This window comes from Talpa occidentalis, unplaced genomic scaffold (assembly GCF_014898055.3).
Source record: "Talpa occidentalis isolate TD23 unplaced genomic scaffold, MPIMG_talOcc4v2.1 talOcc4.5, whole genome shotgun sequence".
Classification (NCBI taxonomy): Eukaryota; Metazoa; Chordata; class Mammalia; order Eulipotyphla; family Talpidae; genus Talpa; species Talpa occidentalis.
This window is the reverse complement of record NW_023604861.1, coordinates 108,772,513-108,795,859: the sequence shown is the minus strand read 5'-3', so window position 1 is coordinate 108,795,859 and position 23,347 is coordinate 108,772,513. Positions and strand designations below refer to the sequence as shown.

The following is a 23,347-nucleotide window of genomic DNA, read 5'->3' as shown; positions in this document are numbered from 1 at the left end:
ATTAAAATAACACAGAATATAGTATGATAAATTAAAGGTCATACTCTGTTATCATGCATACTAAAGTGCTAACTGTGTTACATTTAAGACAGAAGAATGGTTTAACAACTACACAAATAGGGCCACTGATAGACATCACTCAGAATTGATAATAAAAAAATGAAATATAAGAATAGCCCAACATTTCCCAGATACAAGAAATTTAAGCACTCTCTAAATCATAATTCCACAACATGTAAGCTTATCCATCCTAATGAGAACACACATATATTTTCTCTAAGGCTTGTTTTCCCAGTTCTTGATTTTTGAAAATCAAAGTATTATGTGGCACATCTGGATTTTCTGCTTCCTCATACAATAAATTAAGAACTGATTCTTAATCTAGTCTTCTTATTATTAAAGCTGGTCTATAGAAGAGGAAATAAGTACATTTTCTCACATATGAACCAATAAGGTCTATAAATGATATTGAGAACGTTTATTTTCCAGTGAAGAACAGTAAGTTGGATTACTATTGCATTCTGAATTTATTTTCAGTGAATTCAATGTGACTTCTCCAATTCTAACTGGAATGCAGGCTGACTTTTTTCAATTACAAAAATGGGGCTTTTCAACTGCCCCCAAATTATTTAAGATTAAATACTCTAAAAGTGCAAAGTATAGACTGGGATACAGCTGTTGGAATATCATCCTCCTCAATTTTATAAAATGTAAAACTGCTTAAGTAAAACAACTATATTTTTTCTTTTCCTTTCATAGATGCAATATTGTGATTTATAAAAAATATAGTTGGTCATTCAAATGAGAAATAAATATTTGGTCTTGATTCATAGATCCCAACTTATAACTACCAAAGCTCATGGGATTTCCTCAGCCTTGAGAGTGATAGGTGTCTTGTTATGTGAATGAGATGACTTCTGGAAGCCTCTAAAGATGGCAGCTGATATCCAGAAGAACCAACCACTTGATTAGTGGGTTGAAACTTTCAAGATCACCCCTAGAGCTCGAGGGAAGGGAGAGGAACTGAAAATTGAATTCAACTGCCAATTGCAATGATTTAATCCATCCTGTCTAAATAATGAAGCCTGCACAAGAATTAAAGAGAACAGGGTACAAAGGTGTTTCAGGATGTTGTACTTGGGGGAAGTACTGAGAGAGCAGAGCACTCAGAGAAAGCATGCCCTCAACCCCATACCTTATCTTATGTATTTCTTTCATCTGGCTGTTCTTCAGCTTATCTTTTTGTAATAAATCAGTAATCTAGTAAGTAAATGGTTTCCCTGAGTACTGTGACTTACTCTAGCAAAGTAATCAAAACTAAGGAGAAGGTCACAGGAATCACTGATTTATAGGTGGTCCATCAAATGTACAAATAACAACCTGGGCTTGTGACTGGCATCTGAAGTAGGGGGGCAGCCTTGGGAGATTGAGCAGGGCTCAGTCTACTTGGGGAATCACACTGTCTCCAAGTGGATAGTGTCAAAATTAAGCAGGATTGAGTTGAATTCTTGGACACTTTGTAGCTCCAGAATTGTTGGTGCGCAAACCTTCTCCCCCATATTGGAAATTGATCTCCAGACACTCTGTTTCAGTAAACAAACTGAACAATGTGGATTAGAACTCAACTATAAATAACTTCCCCTAATAAACATTTGTTTTCTCTGTAGAAACATATGTGATCAAATTTATTGTGGAAACATCTCTGACGGTTAAGATAATGGACTCTAATCCTTGGGTTCAAATGTGGACTAGTTGCCTAGCTGTGTAACATTGGGAAAGGAGTGTAATCAATCTCTGAATCTCAGTTTTCTTCTCTGTAAAACAGGTATTTGCAAGAAAAAAATGACATAATACATGTTAATCTCTTAGTTCCTGGCATATAGGAAGCATTCAGTAAATAGAAGCCATTCTGTGATTATGCCATTATTCATTACCTGCTCTAACTTGTCCATTTTGACACATCTGGAAACATTTATAGAAATCACACACATTTCTTCTCACCCAATTCAGCACAGAAAATGAGTTGTAGGTAAGAAGAGCAGAAAATAATCTACCTTTCTATGCTAGGACACATAAAGGCCAGAGAACGACTTATATAAGTGAGATCCCAAAACACAGAGGTGCTTTGTCAAAACTACTGCAATTTTTCCTAAGCAAAGTCAGCTTCATTCCAGAAGTTTATGCATGGTTATCTGTAAGCCAATGGGAACTACTAACAGAGGATGATTAACTTGAGGAGGTCACAGACAAAGGAAAAGCCAAAGACATCTGCCCACAGGGAAATGGAATTCAGGGGACCACCATCTGTTCTGTACGCAGCTTGGTGACAAAACTGCTTCTGGATTAAGTAAACTTTAGATACCACTGAATTATCCAAATGACATTTTAACCTGTATATTAATGCTTCAAAGAGAGGTATTTCAAATAGAAACTCTTCTATTCCCCCCATAATGCTTATTGCAAATAAGAAGCACATGGTGGCAAACAAGTAGAAGGCTTCTCTGGTTCAAGTAAGGTACTTCCATTATCTGTAAAATGAGGTGGTGAACTGATGACCTCTCATATTGTCTCCAATGCTAATGACTGAAGTTCCCAAGCTTGAGGAAGGGCTGGCAAGAAGACATGGGTTAGGCAATCTTGTTAAGATATGATGTCTGTGCAGCTTTATTGGGGAAACACATTTTTGAACTATTAACAAGAACATTACTAATGTTTCTAGCTTTTTAGAAGGCACTGAAATATTTGACTTGGCATCTTTTTTTTTCTTTTTTTTTTTTTTTTAAACTATCTCATAGTGCTTTGACAAATTTATGAAGATTTTCAGTCATCATTCGTGGAACCCTTTATAATTAAGACATTATGTTTTTCTGATATGTTTTATGCTGCAAGCTTGTCTTTTTTCTTCCTTCAGTTATATAGACACACATACCTTTCACCATGTAGACATTCCTTTGGCTTCTCTCCACCCACCCAGTGAAACATGTCATTGCTCTGACAGTCATTTTAAGAGGAGAAAGGCAGGCAGAAGTTATATTTTAGGAGACTTCAGTTCTATAAAAAGTAGATTAAAGGATGGGGGGACATTATGACACTCAAAAAAAAAAAAAAAGGTTTCTTACCTTTTCATTTTAAATCCTTAGCACTAGGAGATAAGAAAGGACAATTCTGAGAGGGACAAAGGATTTCTTCAAATCAATGGCTGCTCCTTACAAACCTCTTTTGTCCAAAATTTATCTAAGTAAAATCTTTTCTTGTTTTTTTATACACCTGAGTACTGGGGAACTGTGCTTTCGATGTTCATTCAGTTCAGGAGATATCCTAAAGACAGTTCTCATAAAAATCAAGTCTGACAAGTGCAGACGTAATAACCTATAGGTGGCCTAATTCTAACCCCTACCCTGGATGGAGAGAACCCATTAAAATCCAGGTAGCCTAGATAATTCATTGCATCTCTCAGAATAAGAATATGAATTTTTCTACTCCCGTTGGCATTTCTCTTTTACCCTAAGACACCTGTGATTTCTAGCAGCTCCCTAAATGCAGATCAGAATGGATAGAAGCTCAAAACTACAAATATTAACAAAACTACCAAGTTTAAGTTGGTTTCATTAGCAAGGACAATTGAAATTTATCCACTCCCACATTCTTTTTTCTCTCTCTCTCTCTATAACCCAGAACATCTATTGAGAGGCTATGTCATTTTCAAGAATAGGGCTAAAGTAACTGTGCTATATAACACTGGACTCATCAACACTTCATTTAAAACTTTTCCTAATGTCTTAGAAGTCCTAACAGCCTTGTGTCAATATTAGAAAAAAAGTTTACTGGCATCCTCTACTCAAAAAAGCTTCAAATACTTCAACACTGATGTGGGCTGAGTTGTGTTCCCCGCAAAATTCATGTATTGAAATCCTAACCCTTAGAACTTCAGAATGTGACTGTCTTTGGAGACAAAGTCTTTAAAAAGATGATTTAAATAACCTGATGTCCTTATAAAAAGAGGTTATTTGGACACAGAGACACTATAGACTTGTTCCCACAGAGGAAGAAAATGTGGAAATACAGGTAGAAGGCAGTGATAAGCAAATGAAGGAGGTAGGTCTAAGAAGAAATTTACCTGGCAATAGCCTGATCTTGGACTTCTAGTCTGACTGTGAATAGATATCTGTTATTTAATCAACTAGTCTGTGATATTTTGTTATGGTGGCCTTAACAAAATAATACAAGATGATTTAAAACTATTTAAAATCATAGATTGATGATCTATCTACACACATTTGATATTAAATAGATGTGATAGTATTTTGTTAATTGCTTCAAAAAATTGAGATATGAGTACTCTTGGATTTGCAACTAAAGGGAGTACTATGTTGATGTCAAAATGATACCAATATAACTATTAATTAGGTTAGTGAGTGCATTTCCTCCTTTTCTGAATTTAATGCAAATCATAATATTCTGCACCACAATTCTGGTAGTTGGTACAGTAACAAAATCATCTCTTCCTTATTTATACTTTGTATTATTTGCCTTATAATAGAATTAATTGCATTATAAAAATATATATTTTAGCATTAATATTATAATATTTAGATTTATATGTACATCTCTATACACATATAAATATTTGCTACAGAGCAACCACTTAAATTATATCCATTGAACAACTTTTGTAAAAGGAACTATTTAAACTTTCATATCATTAAGTGAAATAAATTAAATTAAAAAAATATTCTACCATTTCATTATTTTATGGCCTGTGGTCCCTGTAGCATCATTAACACAAATTGCTGCAATACTATTAAAAATCCAGTGTTAGCATAAGACTTTTAATTTATTAAAAAAAATTTCCCTGAACAAAATAGCACTGTATAAATTAAATCCCTACTCATGCTAATTAAATAAGGTGCGCATCTCTTAGTGAAATAAGCTAATGTTTTCTTCAATTTGGTAACTATTATAAGCTCACAAAAAGTTTACTGTGCTAACTTCCAAAACTCTATAAAGAAATTCTGAGTCCTGAAGAAATAACTTGTATTATTCACACAAATTTCTATTCTTAGGAAAATGCCTGTGGAGGTTTTTTTTTTTAAATAAATACTAAAAAGGATTCTGTGAGACCATAATTAGTTTTTGGGAACTTGCTAAATATTCATGTCAACAATGACAACAACAACAATAAAAACAACGTTCACTGTTAGTTTGGAATATTTATCGAATTGGGGTGAGTGTCTTACTCTGTTCTCTTTCTCTTTTAGATGCTCATCTCTGAGAAATATACCATTTCCAATTAGATGAGTTATAGTGAGTGACCCCATTGAAAGTGCCAGGGGCTGGTGTGGAGGGCCAGGCAAATGGATGAATGTACTGCTTCATGCTAAACAAAGACTAGAGCTTTGTGTGAATGTAATTATCTCAAGGTCCCTCATATTTCCTTAGAATGACAATTTTTAAGGTCTCCTAATTATAGGGCAATTAGGCAAAAGAGACTCTCTGGAGAGTTACAGATACTCTCCTGAGGATCCCCCAACATCCCAGTCCTCTGTGAGGTCTGTCTTGATCGCCATATGCTATCCCCATTCGTTAAATATACGTAAAATATGTTTTCTGTGTCAATCATGATACTTATATCTTTCCTAGTGATGTCTCTATAGTGTTCTGGCTCCAGATGGGTTTGGGGGCACCAAGCAGTTGTTCAATAACATGTCTGACTTTTCTAGAACCATCACCATGTGTGAGAACCCAAGTCTGACAATTAAGACAGGATAAATTTCCTAGAAGGAAACATATGCTCATATTGAGAGATTAATGCCTATTAGAATTGTAGGATTACAAAACTAAACTATTTAAATTAATGACAGTGGAGCTACGATTTATTGATTACTTATGTGCTAGGTTTCACTAGGTATTTTAAATCTAACAAGTCACTGTAACTTAACACCCCTGTGAGATTAGTATCATTAATCCACTTTACAGATTAGGAAACTAAAGTACAAAGGCATTAGGGAACATGGTCCAAAGTCATATATCTGTGAAGTATTGCACTAAGATTTGAGACCAGGGAGTCTGCTCTTGAAAGTTCCCTCTGAACCTTCACATGAACCCATGCTCAACCTTGTATAGATGTAGAGTACTTAAATCTATAGCATATAGGTTTGGTATATCTCCATTAAGTATATATATATATATATATATATATATATATATATATATATATAAAATATATATGTCCATTCACTTGATGTATGGTGTATATTTCCTATTGCAATTTTAGTGTTTATGGGGATATAAAAGTTGGAGTTCCTTGTCACTTATTCATCTAAATAATGAATAACCAGGAAAAAATAAAGATAACCAGCAGGGGGAGAGCACATTGTGAGCATGTTACAAATCCTAAGGAAAGCGTGAATGACCCTAAGAGACTAGAAGAAATAAGCATTGGTACTAGGAACTCAGCACAACAAAGGTTTAACTATTATACAATCTGGTGGGAACCAAACAGAAACTGCAGTTTTTCTTTTTCTTCAAAGGAATAGGAATAGTTTAGGCAGTGTGTGTAATACTTCAGAGTGAGCTTCACAATGTGTGACCTTAACAACTAACCTAATCTCTCTATGTTTACTCACTTATCAAAAGGTGGTAAGAGAAACTGTCTTTTATTTTGTATGTTAATGAGAAAAAATATGTAAAATGATCACCACATTCCCAGTCTACAATACCCAGCAAAGAGTGCCTCTTTAATGCACTGCTACTGACATGAGATCCTACAAAAGACAGGAATGTAAATAGTCTCTGTGCATGCCTGGGATTTCTGATGTGTTCTGTTACCTCTTCACCCCAATACTTGTGCAACACCCATTTCCTTATGCACTCAATTCAATGGATTTAACCTTCTAATTTGAACTTGACCTCCATAAAGCAGAGGCTTCATTTAATTATCCCCAAGTCTGTTTCCTACTGTGATTTGGACCACCCTGTACCTCCTTCTCAGCAAAGCAAATCTTGGCATTTAAAACAGCTTTTTGTTTGCTTCTCCTGTAACTAGAAAATGTACTCAATCCAACTCTTCTGCCAAACTGAGCAATAAAATTAATAAACGAGAAAACTGAAGATTCTACTTGGACTTTTAAAATTCTCTAGCAAAGGTGACCCTGAAAAATTATTATGGCATGTTATCAATTAGTTGACACTATCAGAAAAATGAAGCTAAATGTACCTCTATTTTGTTCAGTTTTATATCTCATAAAGCCAGCTAAAATACTTAATTAGAAACACAGATGGTATTATCTAGACAGACTTATATTAGATATATTCTCTTTTGGATTCTTAATGGACATTTTAAATATTTGGGCCATCGGTATATGTAGTATGCCCAAGATGACAAATTACTTCAATAATACTTGACACAAGGAAAGAGTCTCAAATTTCTGAGAATGGAGGAATGTCAGCTACTTTTTAACATAGTCAAATTCATGAGGCTAAAACAAAACAGATTTTAAAATGTTTACCATCAAAGTCTTTCTTTGAGAAATAGTCAACCCATGAGGCTAAACTTAAAACAAAATATCCATCATCACAATTTAAATTTTAATATATGGCCTATTTAAAGGCTTCACACTTCAAAAGATTTTCACATATTTTATGTCATTCTATCTTAATAAAAAGCTAAAATATTAGATTAGATTGCACCTTTAGATTGTAACTGAACTTAGGTTTATATTTCTTAGGAATCATTGTACTTTTTTATTAACATGTTAACATGTTAATATATAATTTATTTACAACAATTACATCTGACTTCAAGTTCCACAAAGATATGAATTTTTATTGCTTAAAATCTTTTGTTCTGGAATAGTGTTATACTATATAGAATTGAATGAAAGATTTTTTTTTGCATGGAAAATACTAATTGTTTCAAGATTAACTTACAGAAAAATTACAAAATAATAATGAGAATTTAATATATCATTCATACAGCTTCCCCCACTGCTAAAATCTTAACTATATGACCATCATCAAACACAGGGAATTGATATTGGTACAGATTTGACCTGGTTTTACAAGTTCCTAACTAATCCTTCTTTTCCGGTCCAGTATCCAATTTTGATTTATACTATGCATTAAGTTGTCATGTCTCCTTAGTACCCATAAATCTGTCTTTGTGACTCATGTTTAACAATTGTAAAGAGTACTAATCAGTTATTTTGTAGACTGCCCCTTATACATGTTTTGTTGAGAACAGTAAGGATAGCAAAACAATAAAATTACTTTCTCAATGCATCAAATCAAATATATGAAGTCAATATTTCTCACTGTTGATGTTCAACTTGATCGCTTTGATAAGATCTACTGAGTTTCTCTGTGGAAAGATTCTCTTTCCCACTTAAAGGAGATATTTTAGATATCGGTCCTTATTCAAACTTTTACCTAATAATTTTAGCATCTATTGGCAAATCATGTCTTCAGTAATTATTACTTGGAATTCTAATACTAATTTTCTATTTCCTTCATCTTTCCACATTTACCAACTGAAATCCTTTTTTTTAGAAAGAAATGTCTCTGCTCCCTCAAATATCTGTATCTTTTCTATATTTATACCTATCATCTTTGTATCATCTATCTATCTTCCTGTGCAATTACTTATTAATATTAGCATGACTTCATGGCTATTAATTTTACTGTTTGGGTCATAATCCAATGCTATCTTTATTTATAATGTTGTTCAATTTGCTCAAATTCTGGCTAGTGAGCATTTTTAGACTGATTCTTTATAATGTAGAAAATTGAACATACTATTTGCCTATTTTTACCTGACTTAATTAAGCTGTAACATTTTTCATCTTAAGGATTAATTATTATAGAAATGAAGGAATAGTTTATCAACATTTTCCTGGAAGGAATTAGGCGTATATATAAGGCTAAACAATAAAGAGTAAGAAATTCATGGGGAGTAGGTGAAAAATTATCAAATAAGGGAAGAAAAGAGAAATTGTCCTCCATGAGTTCTAAAGTTTTCTCTATACATGCAAGGAACTTAATTAACTTGTTCTTTAACCCAAGCTTACAAGATAAACAAAGTGGGTAGACAACATACAAATGAAAATAGTATGAAATTGGAAATAATATAGAGAAAAAAGAGTGAATGTTTTGGAAAATATGAAGAAGGGCTACTGCTTATACATTAAAACACAAGATTATGTGAGAACAATTCCTTGAAATCAGTAATACGCAGCAAGTATTTCTTTGCTGGTTTCTAAGTGATAGAGTTGGAGAACTTGTCAAAGTAAGGAGGAGGTACATTAACAATGATAAAAAGCACATTTTCATTAAATCACTCTCAGAGGAAAAACTAGAATGTGTTTATGAATTATGCTTATGACATAAATTTATTATTTGTTAAATGTTTCAAAATACATCCCAAATCCACGGGTTGCCATTCTACTTCATTAGGCTCTTGATTCATGATGGGGTTATGAAGTCACCCTATCATGTCACCTAAGCTACAAATTAGACTGTCTTAAAAGGCAAAAAGTATCCCCCGCGCGGTTGAGCGCATTCTGCCTCCTTAGGCCTTGATTCATGATGGGGTATGAAGTCACCCTATCTGGTGAATGTCGCGCCTGACTGTAGCTATAAATAAATAAATAAATAAATCTTAAAAAAAAAAAAAAAAAGCAAAAAGTAGTAGAAGAAATAGGGAATTGAGTCTTGACTTACATGTTTTGTGTCATTAACTTTCACAGTAATATCCAAATAGATATCTAACACATATCTGAAAAAAACTAATTTTTCAGTTATATTAGTTTTGTCAGCAGTAAGCAATTAAGGCATTATTTTTTTTTTTTAATTTTTAGAATGAGTATGTTCTGAAAATAGAAAGAAATGGTCAGCTAGATTTGAACTTTCAAAATTATATTATAGACAATGATTAACTTGGCCTGTGAAAACCTGGCTCAAGTGCTAGAGGATAAAACACTAATGAGAGACTATTTTAGCATATAGTGTAAGATAACTTAATGGAAGTCAGTGATGGATCTAACTGACAGGCTTCCTGGGACAGGAACTTTGATTTAAGGAAGATACTACTTTAGTCTTGTTGATGTAATCCCCTTTCCTTTTGTTGTGTTGTGATGAATAATCTTATGGAAAATAACTGTATTATCTAAGTTTGCTAGCTTTATATCCTAAATGATGCCAAAGCCCACCTAACCATTAGAGAATCTTTCTTTTGTAATTGAAAATACTAATATGATTGTTTTATAATAACTTTAAGTACTCTGATATTAAAAAAATATTGAGGTCATGAGAATATATAAGAATAAGTGAGAAGTCTGAGAATATATAATTTCTTTCCACCTCCTTGGATACAATTATTCTGATGCTAAGCATTTCTGGCAGATTTATTTAATATACTCCTCAATAAAAAGTTCATTATGCTTTATCATTAAGAAAAACCCCCAAAGTCCCAGAAAACCTGAACACCATGAAGGAAGATAATTAATACAGGGGAAAGTCAGAGTTTTAGCCATAAATTGTAATGTAACTTCAGTATTTGCAATTTCAGTTTTCTCGTAGAATATTTGAATTAGTAAACATTTAACTACATCACACAGAAATCAAATATTTATATATACAAACAAACCTTCAATCATGCACATAAGTATATTTTGACTGAAAACTACCATCAAAAGACAAAGTCCTTAGTCGAATAAGGACTTTAGATTTAGTCAACAAATATTTATTAAACACCATATTATTTGACAAGTCTTGATTCTGCCTATAATTGGACTCTACCAGAAATTGATGATTTCTTTAAAGAGTGATTCAAAACTTCTATATGGATTATCTGTTTTCATGAGAAAGTTATATTTTCACTGTCTTGTATTAGTAGTAGGGAAACACAATTTGATCAAACATTTCCCTTATCTATACCTTTAGCCAAAACACTGGGCAAGCCTTCTACTAAATTTTCTCTCCTACATAATATCTAAGTATCCAAACATCTGCATTCTCTAAATGTCCATTACTATTCTGGTTACTTTATCAACTAAGTTTCAAGCAATGTCACTGAGAAATAAATATATAAAATTTGAAATCATGTGAACCCAAAGGCTGAGTGCTACAGGAACAAAACAGTGATGATTCATAATGGTTTACTTAATTTGCAAATGAAGATTAAAGAAATTAAGAAATAATACCCACTAATGAAAATTATTGATTAAAAATTTTCAGTGATAAAATAATTATACTTTTTGTAAGAAATTATCTTTACTTATTTCATGTGCTACTTTTTCTAAGACTCACAAGACAGTTTTGTGTGTGTCTGCCTGCATCAGAAGAGGAACAATATTACATACTAATATATGTAGCTATGACCAATCATCTGGTATAAAACTTAGTCATGTAACTATATCATATTGGATTGACATGCATCTAATCAACTCTTTTCATCTTGGATTCTGTCTCCCAGACAGTATAAAGGAAGGTGAACAAAGCCAGTGTATTTAGAGTCCCCAAGCGTAGTTTTGACTCTGGCACTAACTAGCCAGGTCCTGATTAAATTAAATAGCATTATAATGTCTGATAAATGAAGGAGCTGGAATAGAAAAAGTTCTTTGAAGTTCTTGCCCTCCTTAAAGTGTTATGATTAAAATGAGGTGGACTTTCTCAACTACATCATACATTGTGAAAATTAGGTGAAAAAATAAAATTATATATCAAAACCATAAAACCTGAAGGCTTTTAATGTCAAATAGGAAAAACTAGATAATAGAATGACTCAAATAGATACTGAATAAATTACTGATGACCTGAACCAAATATAATTCAACTAATCTAAGTTCAATGTATAGATTTTAAAGGACAATCATCAATATAACTTTCCTGAACTCTGAAATATTTTACCACTTTTCAAAGTGGTAAAAGTCAAGATTTAGAAATAATATTTACAAAATCTTTGAGACAAATAAGTCATGAAAAAATTTTATGTCATCTCTATAGAGCATTTTCTTGGGCTATCCGTGACTTTCATGCAAATCTTATATGTCTAAAGAATCTCCTTTGCTACCCAGCTCAAGGTCACCATTTCCTTCTTTCTTTAAACTCTAATAGCAACTGAATTATGTACTATGATTTTTGGTGCATTTTTTTTCTTACTGTAGATAGCTACATTTCTTTTATTCATTTTCTTTAATTGAAGTAACATTGATTTACAACACTGTATATGATTCAGAGGGACAGGTTCTCACCACCGCAGATGTGTGTTGTCACCCCACACCCACCACTAATGAACCCTTAATCCTCTACCATAGTTCACTGGACATTTTACCTCTTTTGTTCCCCACCCCAACACCCCCTTCTCATAGTCTCAATTTACAGTCAGATTTCTGGATTTGTTTGGTTTTAGTTTTATCTTCCTTTTGTTCTGTTTCTTTATATTCCACATATGAGTGAAATCATTTGGTATTTGTCTTTCTCCTATACTATGATTTTGAAATGAACACATTTTAGTTGATATTGGTAGGTTTTCTGAATCTTTCTTGTTGCGCAAACAAATCAATCTCACAGCAAGCAAGAACAGGTAACGTTCTCCATGCATTCCTACCGTAGGTTTCCATTCCATTAGTACTTACTGTAGTCTGGTGACACAGTGTGCAGTTAGAATGTTGAAGAATTAATGGAGAGGCAGAAAGAGAGGAAGAAGTGTATGGGGGGGCAGGGAGAGAGGGACTTCTTTTATTCAATTGTTCACCATGTTAATGTGTTGTGCACTCAATCTCTTATTTATTTTCTCATACCCTATTCACCCTATTTTAGACCTTTATCTTTTGACACCTGAATTGTTTTAATAACTTCCTAAATATTTTATCTCTATCTCTTCCTCCTTGTTTCATTAGAACAAATGTCTGTAACTATGTAAAAATTTAGCCTTTCAATACCCAAATCATGTACCCTATTTTTTCATAGTTTGACTAGACCACTCAAATCACAAATGACATCTCCCTTAAAACTGACTTTCCTGTTGCTTTTAAAAATATATATATTAATATTCAGAAACTAGACAAATAAATATGACTCCTGCATTGGCTCACATATTTTTAATCTGGGATAGCCTTTACTTGTCTCTGTAATCAGATGGTAAACCCAGCTGCTCCTTTAATATAATACACGTTTTAAATAATTGTTGATTTGATGTATTAACTTGAAAGGAATAAAATAAAATGAATATATGACCCTATGTAGAAATATAAAGGACATCTTTTTGGCACATGTGGTAAACAAATTAATTTAAACATTTACCCTAAAAGATAACTGATTTATCTGAAGCAATCTTTACTTGGATCAAATAAAATGATGATAGACTTGTGGATTAATATTATGAGAAAAGAAAGTCTGTTTCTGTTCAGAGGGGAAAAAAATCGCCTCATAAAATAATTAGGGACAAATCAGAGATTAATGACGCATTATATTCTAGAGCTTTAACTGATAAGCACCCAAAAAATGGCTTTTTTCAACTTAAATGGTTTGTAAAACATTTCTATACTATGCTCCATACACAGAAAATAATGGAAACTGGGTCTGCTATTCAGAAAATTCAATATTTATTCTAAAATATGAATTGTTGAGTTATAGAAATATTACATACACTCCAAAAAAGCATAAAACCTACTTCTTCTAATTAGTTTTTCTATGAAAGCCTTCCAGACAATTACAGGGTAATACCACTGGTCAATCTTTAGGTGCTTTTCATTAAAGGTATAGTGTTGCTACCAGATGAATTGCTTCATATAAAAGCACTTACCACAAAGCCCTATAATGGAAGGTTAAGTGCTGTACTTAATTACTAATTTCAACCCTTATTACCTATATTTTGCAGTGCAGGCACTTTAAAAGGAACCAAATATAGTCTGTTGGTTCCCGCTTCTCTGATTATAGGATTTGGTGGTAAAAGCATTAGTCCAGCTGTTCTTCTAATGAATGATAACAAAAAAACCCTTTTAAAATAAAAAATAGTCATACCACAAATCAATATAAAAGATATATATTGAACTCATACACAAAATCACTTTGCTCAAAAAACTTTCATCTAGACTTTTAAATTTGTTTTCAGCCTTCATGGGGTTGTTGCAGATTAAACTCCAAGAGAAAAAACAGAATTTGAAAATTTTATGGCTTATTTTCTACCTCAGCATCATGCTGAAATTTACACAGAATAAATGATCAATGAAATACTTGGTGACAACAATGGGGAATCCTGAGTTCTTAACATACTGATCATTAGTTTTTTATATGTGTGTACCAGAAATCCTCATATTGCTCTGATTTTCTTGCATATAGATTCTGTGTTTTACCCTTGCTTGTATCATTCATAATAACTTCAACTTTGCTCTTCTTGGTTTATTAATATCATTTGGTGAGAATATTTGAATATAAATGATTATATAGGTAATAGCTATTTCTATAAGATTTAATCAATTATCTAATTTATAAACATATTTATACTACATTTTTTCTAAGCATCCATCTAATTGACATATATTACACATGCTAAACAAATCTGATTACAAAATATTTGTTGAATTTATTATTATTGTTCTAATCTTAGTTACTAGCATTCAGATTGGTAGCATGCTACAAGGAGACAGGACCATGTTTTTTAAAAACTGTAGATAATACATAGTACCTGATATGTATACAACAAGAAGATTGCTCATTAGATAAAACATGTGAAAATAATCAGCTAAAGACTTTTGTAAATCATAAAATAATCATATAATGCATTTGGTGCATTAGAAAGCTTGATTCTGATTATCTTTGCTTGTGAAATATACACTATATTTCTCTTTTAGATGTGAATGATGAATACTAATATAATAATGTCTATAGATATTTTTAACATAGTTTAATCCTGAATTTTCCAAACTTATTTGTGAATAGACTTCCTTCCTCTCCCCCTAATCCTCCGATAGAATACCACAAGGCTTATTTAGAACAAAGTTTTTTAAAATACCAGTTTTGAAAGTATGACAAAAGTAAAATGTTAGTAAGTTATAATAATTTGAAAGAATTAAATACTGAAACACTGTTGATAGCAACATAATTTATCACTTATATGTTCAGGTCTACAATTCATATAGGATAATATCCCATGGGCAGAGCCTGGAATTTATCCTACTTTATTAGCTTTCATGGTGTCCAATGCAATGATTTCTCAATAAATTGATTATTCAATATTTTAATGAATTTGCCAGTTTACTTATTATAATTCCACTGATACTGTAGGCATTATAAAATGAACATGTCTGGTATGATTTTGTTACATGTAATAAGGGATTAGCAGGGGCTCTGTAACATTCCATGCACATTTAAATAACGATCCTTCCACTCTTTCATCTTACTATATAGATGGCAAGAGGTGTACCTTCTCATAATTATAAAATTGTAATAATTCCCAGACATCAATTCAGCAAATGTTCATTGAGTAACTACCATTTGCCAGTATTATAATTGGCACTGGACATATAATTAATGTGTATACTTCTGAATTTTGACATACAACAGTTTTTTTTTATTACATTTAATTCAGCAAATATTTGTAGAACACCAGGCTTATGGAATAGGTTTGAAACGATGCTGCAAGATGTAAAAATATTATAAATCATAAATTGTCCAGAAGGGATCATAGACATTTATTTCTACAAATGTGAGACAGTACTAATAAAAATTGATCTCATTTAATAAGTTATATTCACAAATTATTTCTTTGAGGAAATAGCCTTTATAATAGAAATTTATATACTCATTTTGGTATAATCATTTTTGCTGCACAAAATGGTAATTTCTTTTTATACTCTTTCTTTATACTGTGCTATATAATCTACTATGCAAAAGCCACTTGTATCTAAAAGGGTAAGAGAGAGTTAAACAAGACTGATGTTTTTAATGTCTTTTGTACTAAAATATAGAAAGGACAATAATTGCAATAAAATACCTTAAATCTTTAATTTGCATTTTGCTTAAAAAGTTAAAAAGTAAGCATTTTGTTTTTGTTTTTGTTTTCTAATGGAGACTATACTCAATCACAAGTAACACAGGTTTAACTAAGTTTCTGATGTACTTGTCTTGGTGTCAATAATGTAGTACTGATAAAGTTGGCTAACAATTAGCAAGGTAATTTTTATTTTATCAGTAACAGCTTTTTATTCATTTTATAGACTTATGAGTAATATTAGTGTCACTAAGTGTTTGTGAAATCCAATGAAATCCAGTGGCAAATGACAGTGAAACAAGCTTCATTCATCGACATGTTCTTGGATCTGCTGGTTTACAGCACTAACTACATCCTTTTACTACTTTTGTTTCTCCTCTGGCCCTCACATTCCTTCTGTTAGTTTCAGCTACCTATCACCATCAAAGGAGCCATCTGTTCCTACATTCCTACAGAGAAATGTCTTCTAGTATTCTCTCACTTAGATTTAAATATTAAGTTTGTTACTTTTGACAAAGCCTTTCCTTTGTTCAAATGCAAAGATCCAGTAAAAAGAGCTTTGACAAGTTATACATTTTATGTGTGCATTTTTCCTGGTTTCACTGATGTGCTGAATTTTACCAAACAAATTGTGTGCCTTCAAGTTCTCCTATGAAACGCCATTTGTATACTGTATCAAGAACAGTTTAGGACATCATTACATTCACATGACTCTACAGTCCAATAAATACTTGATGGTTTCTCAGAAAACCCTCAATTTGGTGAAACGGACACAAAACAGTGCTTTGCTTTGCAGGTTTTTTTTTTCCATAAAATCTTCCCCAAGATACACATTCACTGGCTTACCTGCAGGGTAGCGCTCGATCACTGGCCAGCTGTCCACCTGTAAGGTGGCATTGCCACCACTCCTCGTGAAACGGACTACATGGTATTTCCCATCGTTAATGATTGCATTGGACTCTTCAATGGCGATGTCATCTGTCCCAACATTAAATTTAACTCCAATTTTTCCTTGGTGCTAGAAGGCAGGAGGGGGGGAAAAGGATTGTATTGAGTCATACTGATTAGTCAGCATTCAGTAAGAATTATTTAGGGTATTGTTCAAGAGTATGTTTTGCACAACAGCTGCTTTCCTCCAATCTTATTTATGAGAATTTCATGTAGCGGAGCAAGATTTTTAATGTCTGGATAAATGTGAAGCATTTCTTTCATGGATAATTGATATTCCAAAAGACATGTTTTCAAGAGAATTGAGCTGCCATCTTCCCAGAAGCTGACACAGAAGATGCATGATGCCTGTATGAAAGGATGCCCTTTCATCTCTTTTAACATAGCCCCTTTAATTCACTATTTCCATTTCACAATAAAAAAGGGTTGAAATTCTCTCATTCAATAACTGGTGAAATGAGAGCAATAAAGTCTATTTAGAGACAATTGACAAATGTTCACAATATAGAAAATCATACTATATAATATAGGCACATGTACAGGCATTTAAGGAGTGCAGTTTCCTAGTGATATTCACATACACCTCAAATCATCAAATGCTAAGAGCCTGAAATTGATTCAATTTCTTATTTTACAGATGATGAATCTATGCACAGGAAAGAACAATGAATTGTTCAATATCACATAATTTGGTAGAGGTACAAAGCTAAACTTCATTTCCCACCATTTTAGTTTATATTTAAGCTAAGATAAAGCTAATATAAGTTTATCTAAAATTTACTGTCTCTGAATTATGCAAAGCAGTGTTACGAGTCATTCTAAGTGCAAGACTTATTGCTGTTAACTTTAGATTTCATAACACAAGTCAGTAAAGAGAAACGTGCTTATGTCCTCTGCCTCTGAGAAGCATTCTCTAACAGTAGGACTGTCAACTCTACCATGAATGTAGTTGATTTTTAAAGCATGTGGATTTTCCCTTAATCAGTAACAGAGTAAGTGCACTGCAGGCCTTTGTCAGAGTCCATAACCTCAACTGCCTGCATCTCACCTTTCACCAATCTCAGCTGAGAGAACAACATAGGGGAACAGAGGCTTAAAGGATGTATAGTTCATACATGTTTTGGTAGAAATTTTAAATCAGAATATCAAAACCTAAAGATTTGAACCACTTCTGCTTGGCCATTGTTGGACTCTCATCATTGAACTGGGCAACGAGACTATGGGATGAGATTACACTGAGAGCTATTATTAAAAAAAAAAAAAAAAAACCTTATGTAAAACTATATGAAGAGAATTGTTGACGATTTTATTTGGGGCTTTGCCATTGTCCCCTTCATACAGTGTACTAGGAGTGAACTATTTCAAACATAACAAGTGCATGAAGATATTTATTACTCTAGAGATGCCCATTGTTTCAGGATATTTGAATATTACTGACATGTTCCTTATTCCAGGATAGGTCAAAAGAAATTAGTCAAGTCCCTTCTTGTTCTTTCAGGAAGGCTACAACAGTCTATTTTTATCAAAGTCCTAACTATTTAAAAGATCCAAGTACTATGAATAAAATCATTACAATGCTACAGGTACAAGATATACCAAAGTCTACCTAATCTCTAAATTTTATTGCAACATAAAACGTAAAAATGTTTATTTTCTGAGATAGTAATATCCACAGATTTCATGGGGACTGATTTATTGTAAAATAGCAAAACAGATAATTAAGAAATAATGAGGATTGGTGATGCTTGCAAAGAAACTGAATTTTAAACAATGTCCATCTTTCTCTGTATGTGTTGATTTGGTCTTCAACTTTCAATATCTATGTTATCTCATGAATTCAAACTCCAGAGTTAGCTATAAGAGAATTTAATAACAACAAAGTAGGTTGAAACAATAGACCCTACCCTAATTCAGACATTACTTAACCCATTCCAAGTTGCATCAATGTAAACATAAATGATAGTTTAATGTCCTTTTCTCCTGAGAACAATCAAAATTAAAAATAAATATAAATCACAAAATATTAAATCAACTATATTTAGAATAACAATATTTATGATTCTATGAAGAAGCTGAAAATATTCTTATAACATAGTCCACATGTTGACAGAATAGCAAGTCACTTCAATTATATAAACAAAAAAAAACTTGCTAAACTTTCTTGTCAGTGGATAATTACAATTTAAAATAATCCATTTCCAATTCTTATTCTCTGGGATTGAATGTGACTGTCTCTGGCAAATTCTCATGAATATTGCATTAGTAAAAATAGCAGTAATTTCACTGGACAAGTACTGATCTTTCAGCACCGTAACTTTCTTGAAATGGATAACTGGCTCATATCATAATTTCAAAAATCTATTATGAGAGTATCAGTAACGAGGCATTTATAATTTAATGAAGTCTTTCCATGGATTCATTAAATAAATAGTGACACAGGTAATTATTGATTTTTTCACAAAAGCTCATTTCTGAATAAAGATTATATTATTAAACCAAGTTAAAAGGAAACATAATGAAAGATGACACTGGAAAGGAACCTGCAAGTTCCAGCAAGCTGTACCACAATTTAATGCACTGTTTAATTCCATCTGCGATCACATATCCATTTGAAAAATATTTGTTTTAACCAAGATTAAGATTTAATCATGTATTCAATATCTTGGGCTTAATTCAAGATGTTTGTATAAGTACAGATATGTTTCAGTCTATCTGCATATAAAATAGGTAACATAGAACATATGTATATAAGGATTTAGCCTGTATAATGCATTTACATATATGTATTGCTTTTTTTCACTTACTCTGGGGTTGCTGTATAGAAGCAATTATGGTTGTCACACTTATGTTGGGGAAAATAGGGCAGCAAAAACTGAAAAATTGTTTTCTATATTTTTTCGCTTTTTTGTTTCACCATAGTCTCAGAGTGCATCATGGAATAGTCTGGACAAGTGTGCAGCACAGGATAGCATGGAAATGAGCAGAGAGATTTGCTTATGGTCTGTAAGGCTCTTGTCATGCACAGTGTTACAGTCCTATACTCCAGGGCTCTACACTGGACGGGAGTTGGCAATGTCTTAACATGCACACAGTCCTCCCCTGGTGGTGCAGGCGGTTGAGCGCTGCACTGTGAAGCTGTCCGCAGCCTCAGCAGTGACGGTTCAATCCTGGCGGGCAGGCGAGGGTCCCACATGGTGCAACAGACCTCTCCTGTCTCACCTGCTGCTCCCTTCAGCAGTGTATTTTGTCAGTCTTCCTGTTCTGTTCCCCACTCTGTCTCTGGTGAATCCTCTCACCCTCAAACATCTGGCCTGTATCCCAGTTCTTGTATAAATAAATAAATTTTCAAAACAAAGCAAAACACGTACACCGTGTTTGTGCCTATTTCAATTCATGGTCTAATGGTTTGATGGTCCAATTTTATCTTAACTGAAATTAGAGACAGGTTGAATGTTACATTTTCTTGTTCCAGTGGCTAATCCTCACCAGAGAACTGAGGTTTTCAGGCTTGAGGGGAGCTCTTGGGTCTGAAGCCACTGTGAATGGAGTAACACTGATGAATATGCCAAGAGCCACCTATTCTCTCATTTCAAAACAAACACAAGGATTCAGATAATTGCTAATTTAATCCAAGTGCATTTCCAAAGGAATGACTTGGAGGTCTTGCTGACTGGTAGAGACTGTTTATCAATCTAGATGATCCATCATGTCAAGAAGCTGTGGTCTAGTTATTCTAACCTGGTACTGAGCTGGAAATGCATCATCCCCCCAAAAGAAAAAAAAAAGTCACAATTTCAAAAATAAGAAGCTACTGTTGTTCTGTCTCTCACTTTACCCACTGAATAATACTTTATTTTTATTCGTTCAGCTAATGAGTAAAAATCAAATATGTATGTATGCACTAAGTATATAGACAACACAAACAAACATGTAAAGAGTATCCTTTTTCAAGAAGTTTTCAATTAAATTGGGAGAAAAATCCTGCATACAAGGTTCACCCACCCTGAAAAAAAGTTAAGAGAGCAGCAGAGAGGAACACAGTGAGGGAGGGTTCTGAAGGACCTCCAGCCTCGCATCAAAAGCAAGCCGGAATTTGGACAGTTATAGTTATAATACAGTTACTGATACAATGATACTATGGGATATAGAAGATAACTTCTGCCTCCCCTTTCTCTTTCCAGGTCTTACATACTAGAGTGCTCACTGGGTGCTAGGCATTGAGTTACACAGGATAGATACATCTACCTAAAATTCCCCTTTCAACTGAAAGGAAGTACTATTTTCCTTATCTGCTCAGTTTAAATAACGTACCCCAAACCATACAGCTAATAAATAAGTACTGGAACCTGACCAAATGGAAAGGGCTATCAATAAAAGAATGGCTTTAGTTATGTCTCTGTTTCAAGAAAAGGCTTGGAACCAGGAGGTGTACAGTTCATCACAGTTCATCTTACACGTGAACTGTGGCATCCATAGCTTCACACAATAAGGAACCAGGAGTGGGTGAGATCTAGGGTGAGAACACCTCAGAAAGTTCTCATTTAGAGGTATTACAATCTAAAAACCTATTTTTATTTTCTCATCAAATTGTAACTATAGGTAGAAATCTTTTCTAAAGTACTCCCATTCTACAGAATGCTGTTACTCCTTTGAGTCCATGAAAGTATATTGTGACAGTGATATTACCCTCTTGGAGGCTAATAATTATAATTATCTCTCAATTCTCTGAGTGTCAAAAAAAACTTCCACAAATTTTCCAGCCCATGACGGTCCTTCACACAATGTTGTAGGTGTTAGTTTTTATGCACCTGCTTTAAATCCTCAATTTCACATAAAGTGCTTAAGATTTAAAAAAAAAAAAAAAACACTGGTTTATTTCTCATTGCACCTAGCAAACTACCTCTACATTTGTAATTTTCCAAACTCTTTCACATACAATTTTCTTTTTTAATCGAGATATAATCCATGTCATAAAATTTGCCCTTTTAAAATGTACACTTCAATGGTTTTACTATGTTCGTAAGATTGTGCAACCATCACCACTATTTAATTTCAGAACATTTTCATTACATGACAATTTGCTTGTGTTGCAATAATGCATATAAAGTTCTTAGCACACATAATGACTACTCAGCACGTGTGAGCTATGTTGTTATTGCTATTATTTATTATTATTCTTACAGTTGAAAAACAACGTTTTGCTTCATAGTTAGTGCATAGAAGTTAATTAAAATAATCTTGAATTATATAGCCATTTCAGTTTAGTTAGAACACTTAATATCTCAGTGACATTATTTGTGAAGCAGCTTATGTATTTTATGAATGAATATACTAAAGCACAAAAAGACTGAGATGTGACCAAAGTCAGAATATCTACTATTTGGCTGAAGAGAGAACATTCTAAAATTTAATAATGTTCACCTATGGAAAAGGCTGTCCTGCCATTGGTTACACTGAAGCACAAACCATTTTATCGGACAACCGTTCTGTCCTCTCCCATCCTATAATACTACTGTTCTATGAAAAGCCAAAATGGATACCAAGGCAGTTAGCACAGAAAACAAAATTAGAAAAGGAAACAAAATGAATGGTTTGAAATACAACAGTCATCTAAATTGAATTTCGAGTTTCAGAGTTTTTCAAAATTTGTAAGATAGATTAACTAGAATTTGATGGTATTATTTAAGTGAAGATTTCTTCATTTATCTCTAATTCTAGAAATTCTAACCCCTCCTGTAAGGATGGGAGGAATTAAGAGTATGGGTTAGAACCATTGTCTTGCCAGGTATATAGGTCTTGATGCTCATAAGTGAAAAGAAGGGTCAATGATTTCTTCTCTTGAGGATGGAGGCCCTGACTTCTGGCAATAACAACTCACCATCTTTTTAATACTATGATTTCCACATATTTCTCTCCTTAGATAAAATCAAATCAAGAATTAAAACAATGTTGGAGTGAAATTAGTCCACTAAATGACTGGGTGGTATATTTTTGAAAGGGACAATAACCCTATATTGATATTTTGAGATCATCTTTATTTTTGAGATCTCCAGTCTAGCCAATACTAGATAAGCTTGAACCATTATGAAGTTTTCCAGTGCGTCCATGGGTTCAGAGATGTCATCAAGTCTTTTTCATGGTACATTCCCATGGTTCAAACATACTGTCTCTGCATGAAACCATAACTGCTGTAGAATGAAATTATGTTAGCATATCTTCTTGGGAAGCAGAACCATCCCAATGAGATTATCAATTCTGTATTTCTATCCACTGAGATAGAAAATGCCATGAATAGAAGTATTCAAGTTTAAGTGCGTCCTTACCTAAAAAGAAATATATTTTATGATTAAGCTTTTTTCCCTAAATAATCAAAAAGAAAAAAAAAATCAAACAGAACAATAACAAAAAAAA

At 33.0% G+C, this 23,347-nt stretch overlaps 1 protein-coding gene across 26 annotated transcripts in view; it reads right to left on the bottom strand.

Annotated features, from left to right (window-relative positions):
• The window catches only part of NRXN1 (neurexin 1), a 1,022,285-nt gene that overhangs the window by 132,791 nt on the left and 866,147 nt on the right, over positions 1-23,347 (bottom strand). For all 26 annotated transcript variants that reach the window (XM_054687713.1, XM_054687714.1, XM_054687712.1 and 23 more), the window contains one exon: positions 16,835-17,006. In XM_054687713.1, coding sequence (XP_054543688.1) covers positions 16,835-17,006 — 172 coding nt within the window. The remainder of the gene's footprint in view (positions 1-16,834; positions 17,007-23,347) is intronic.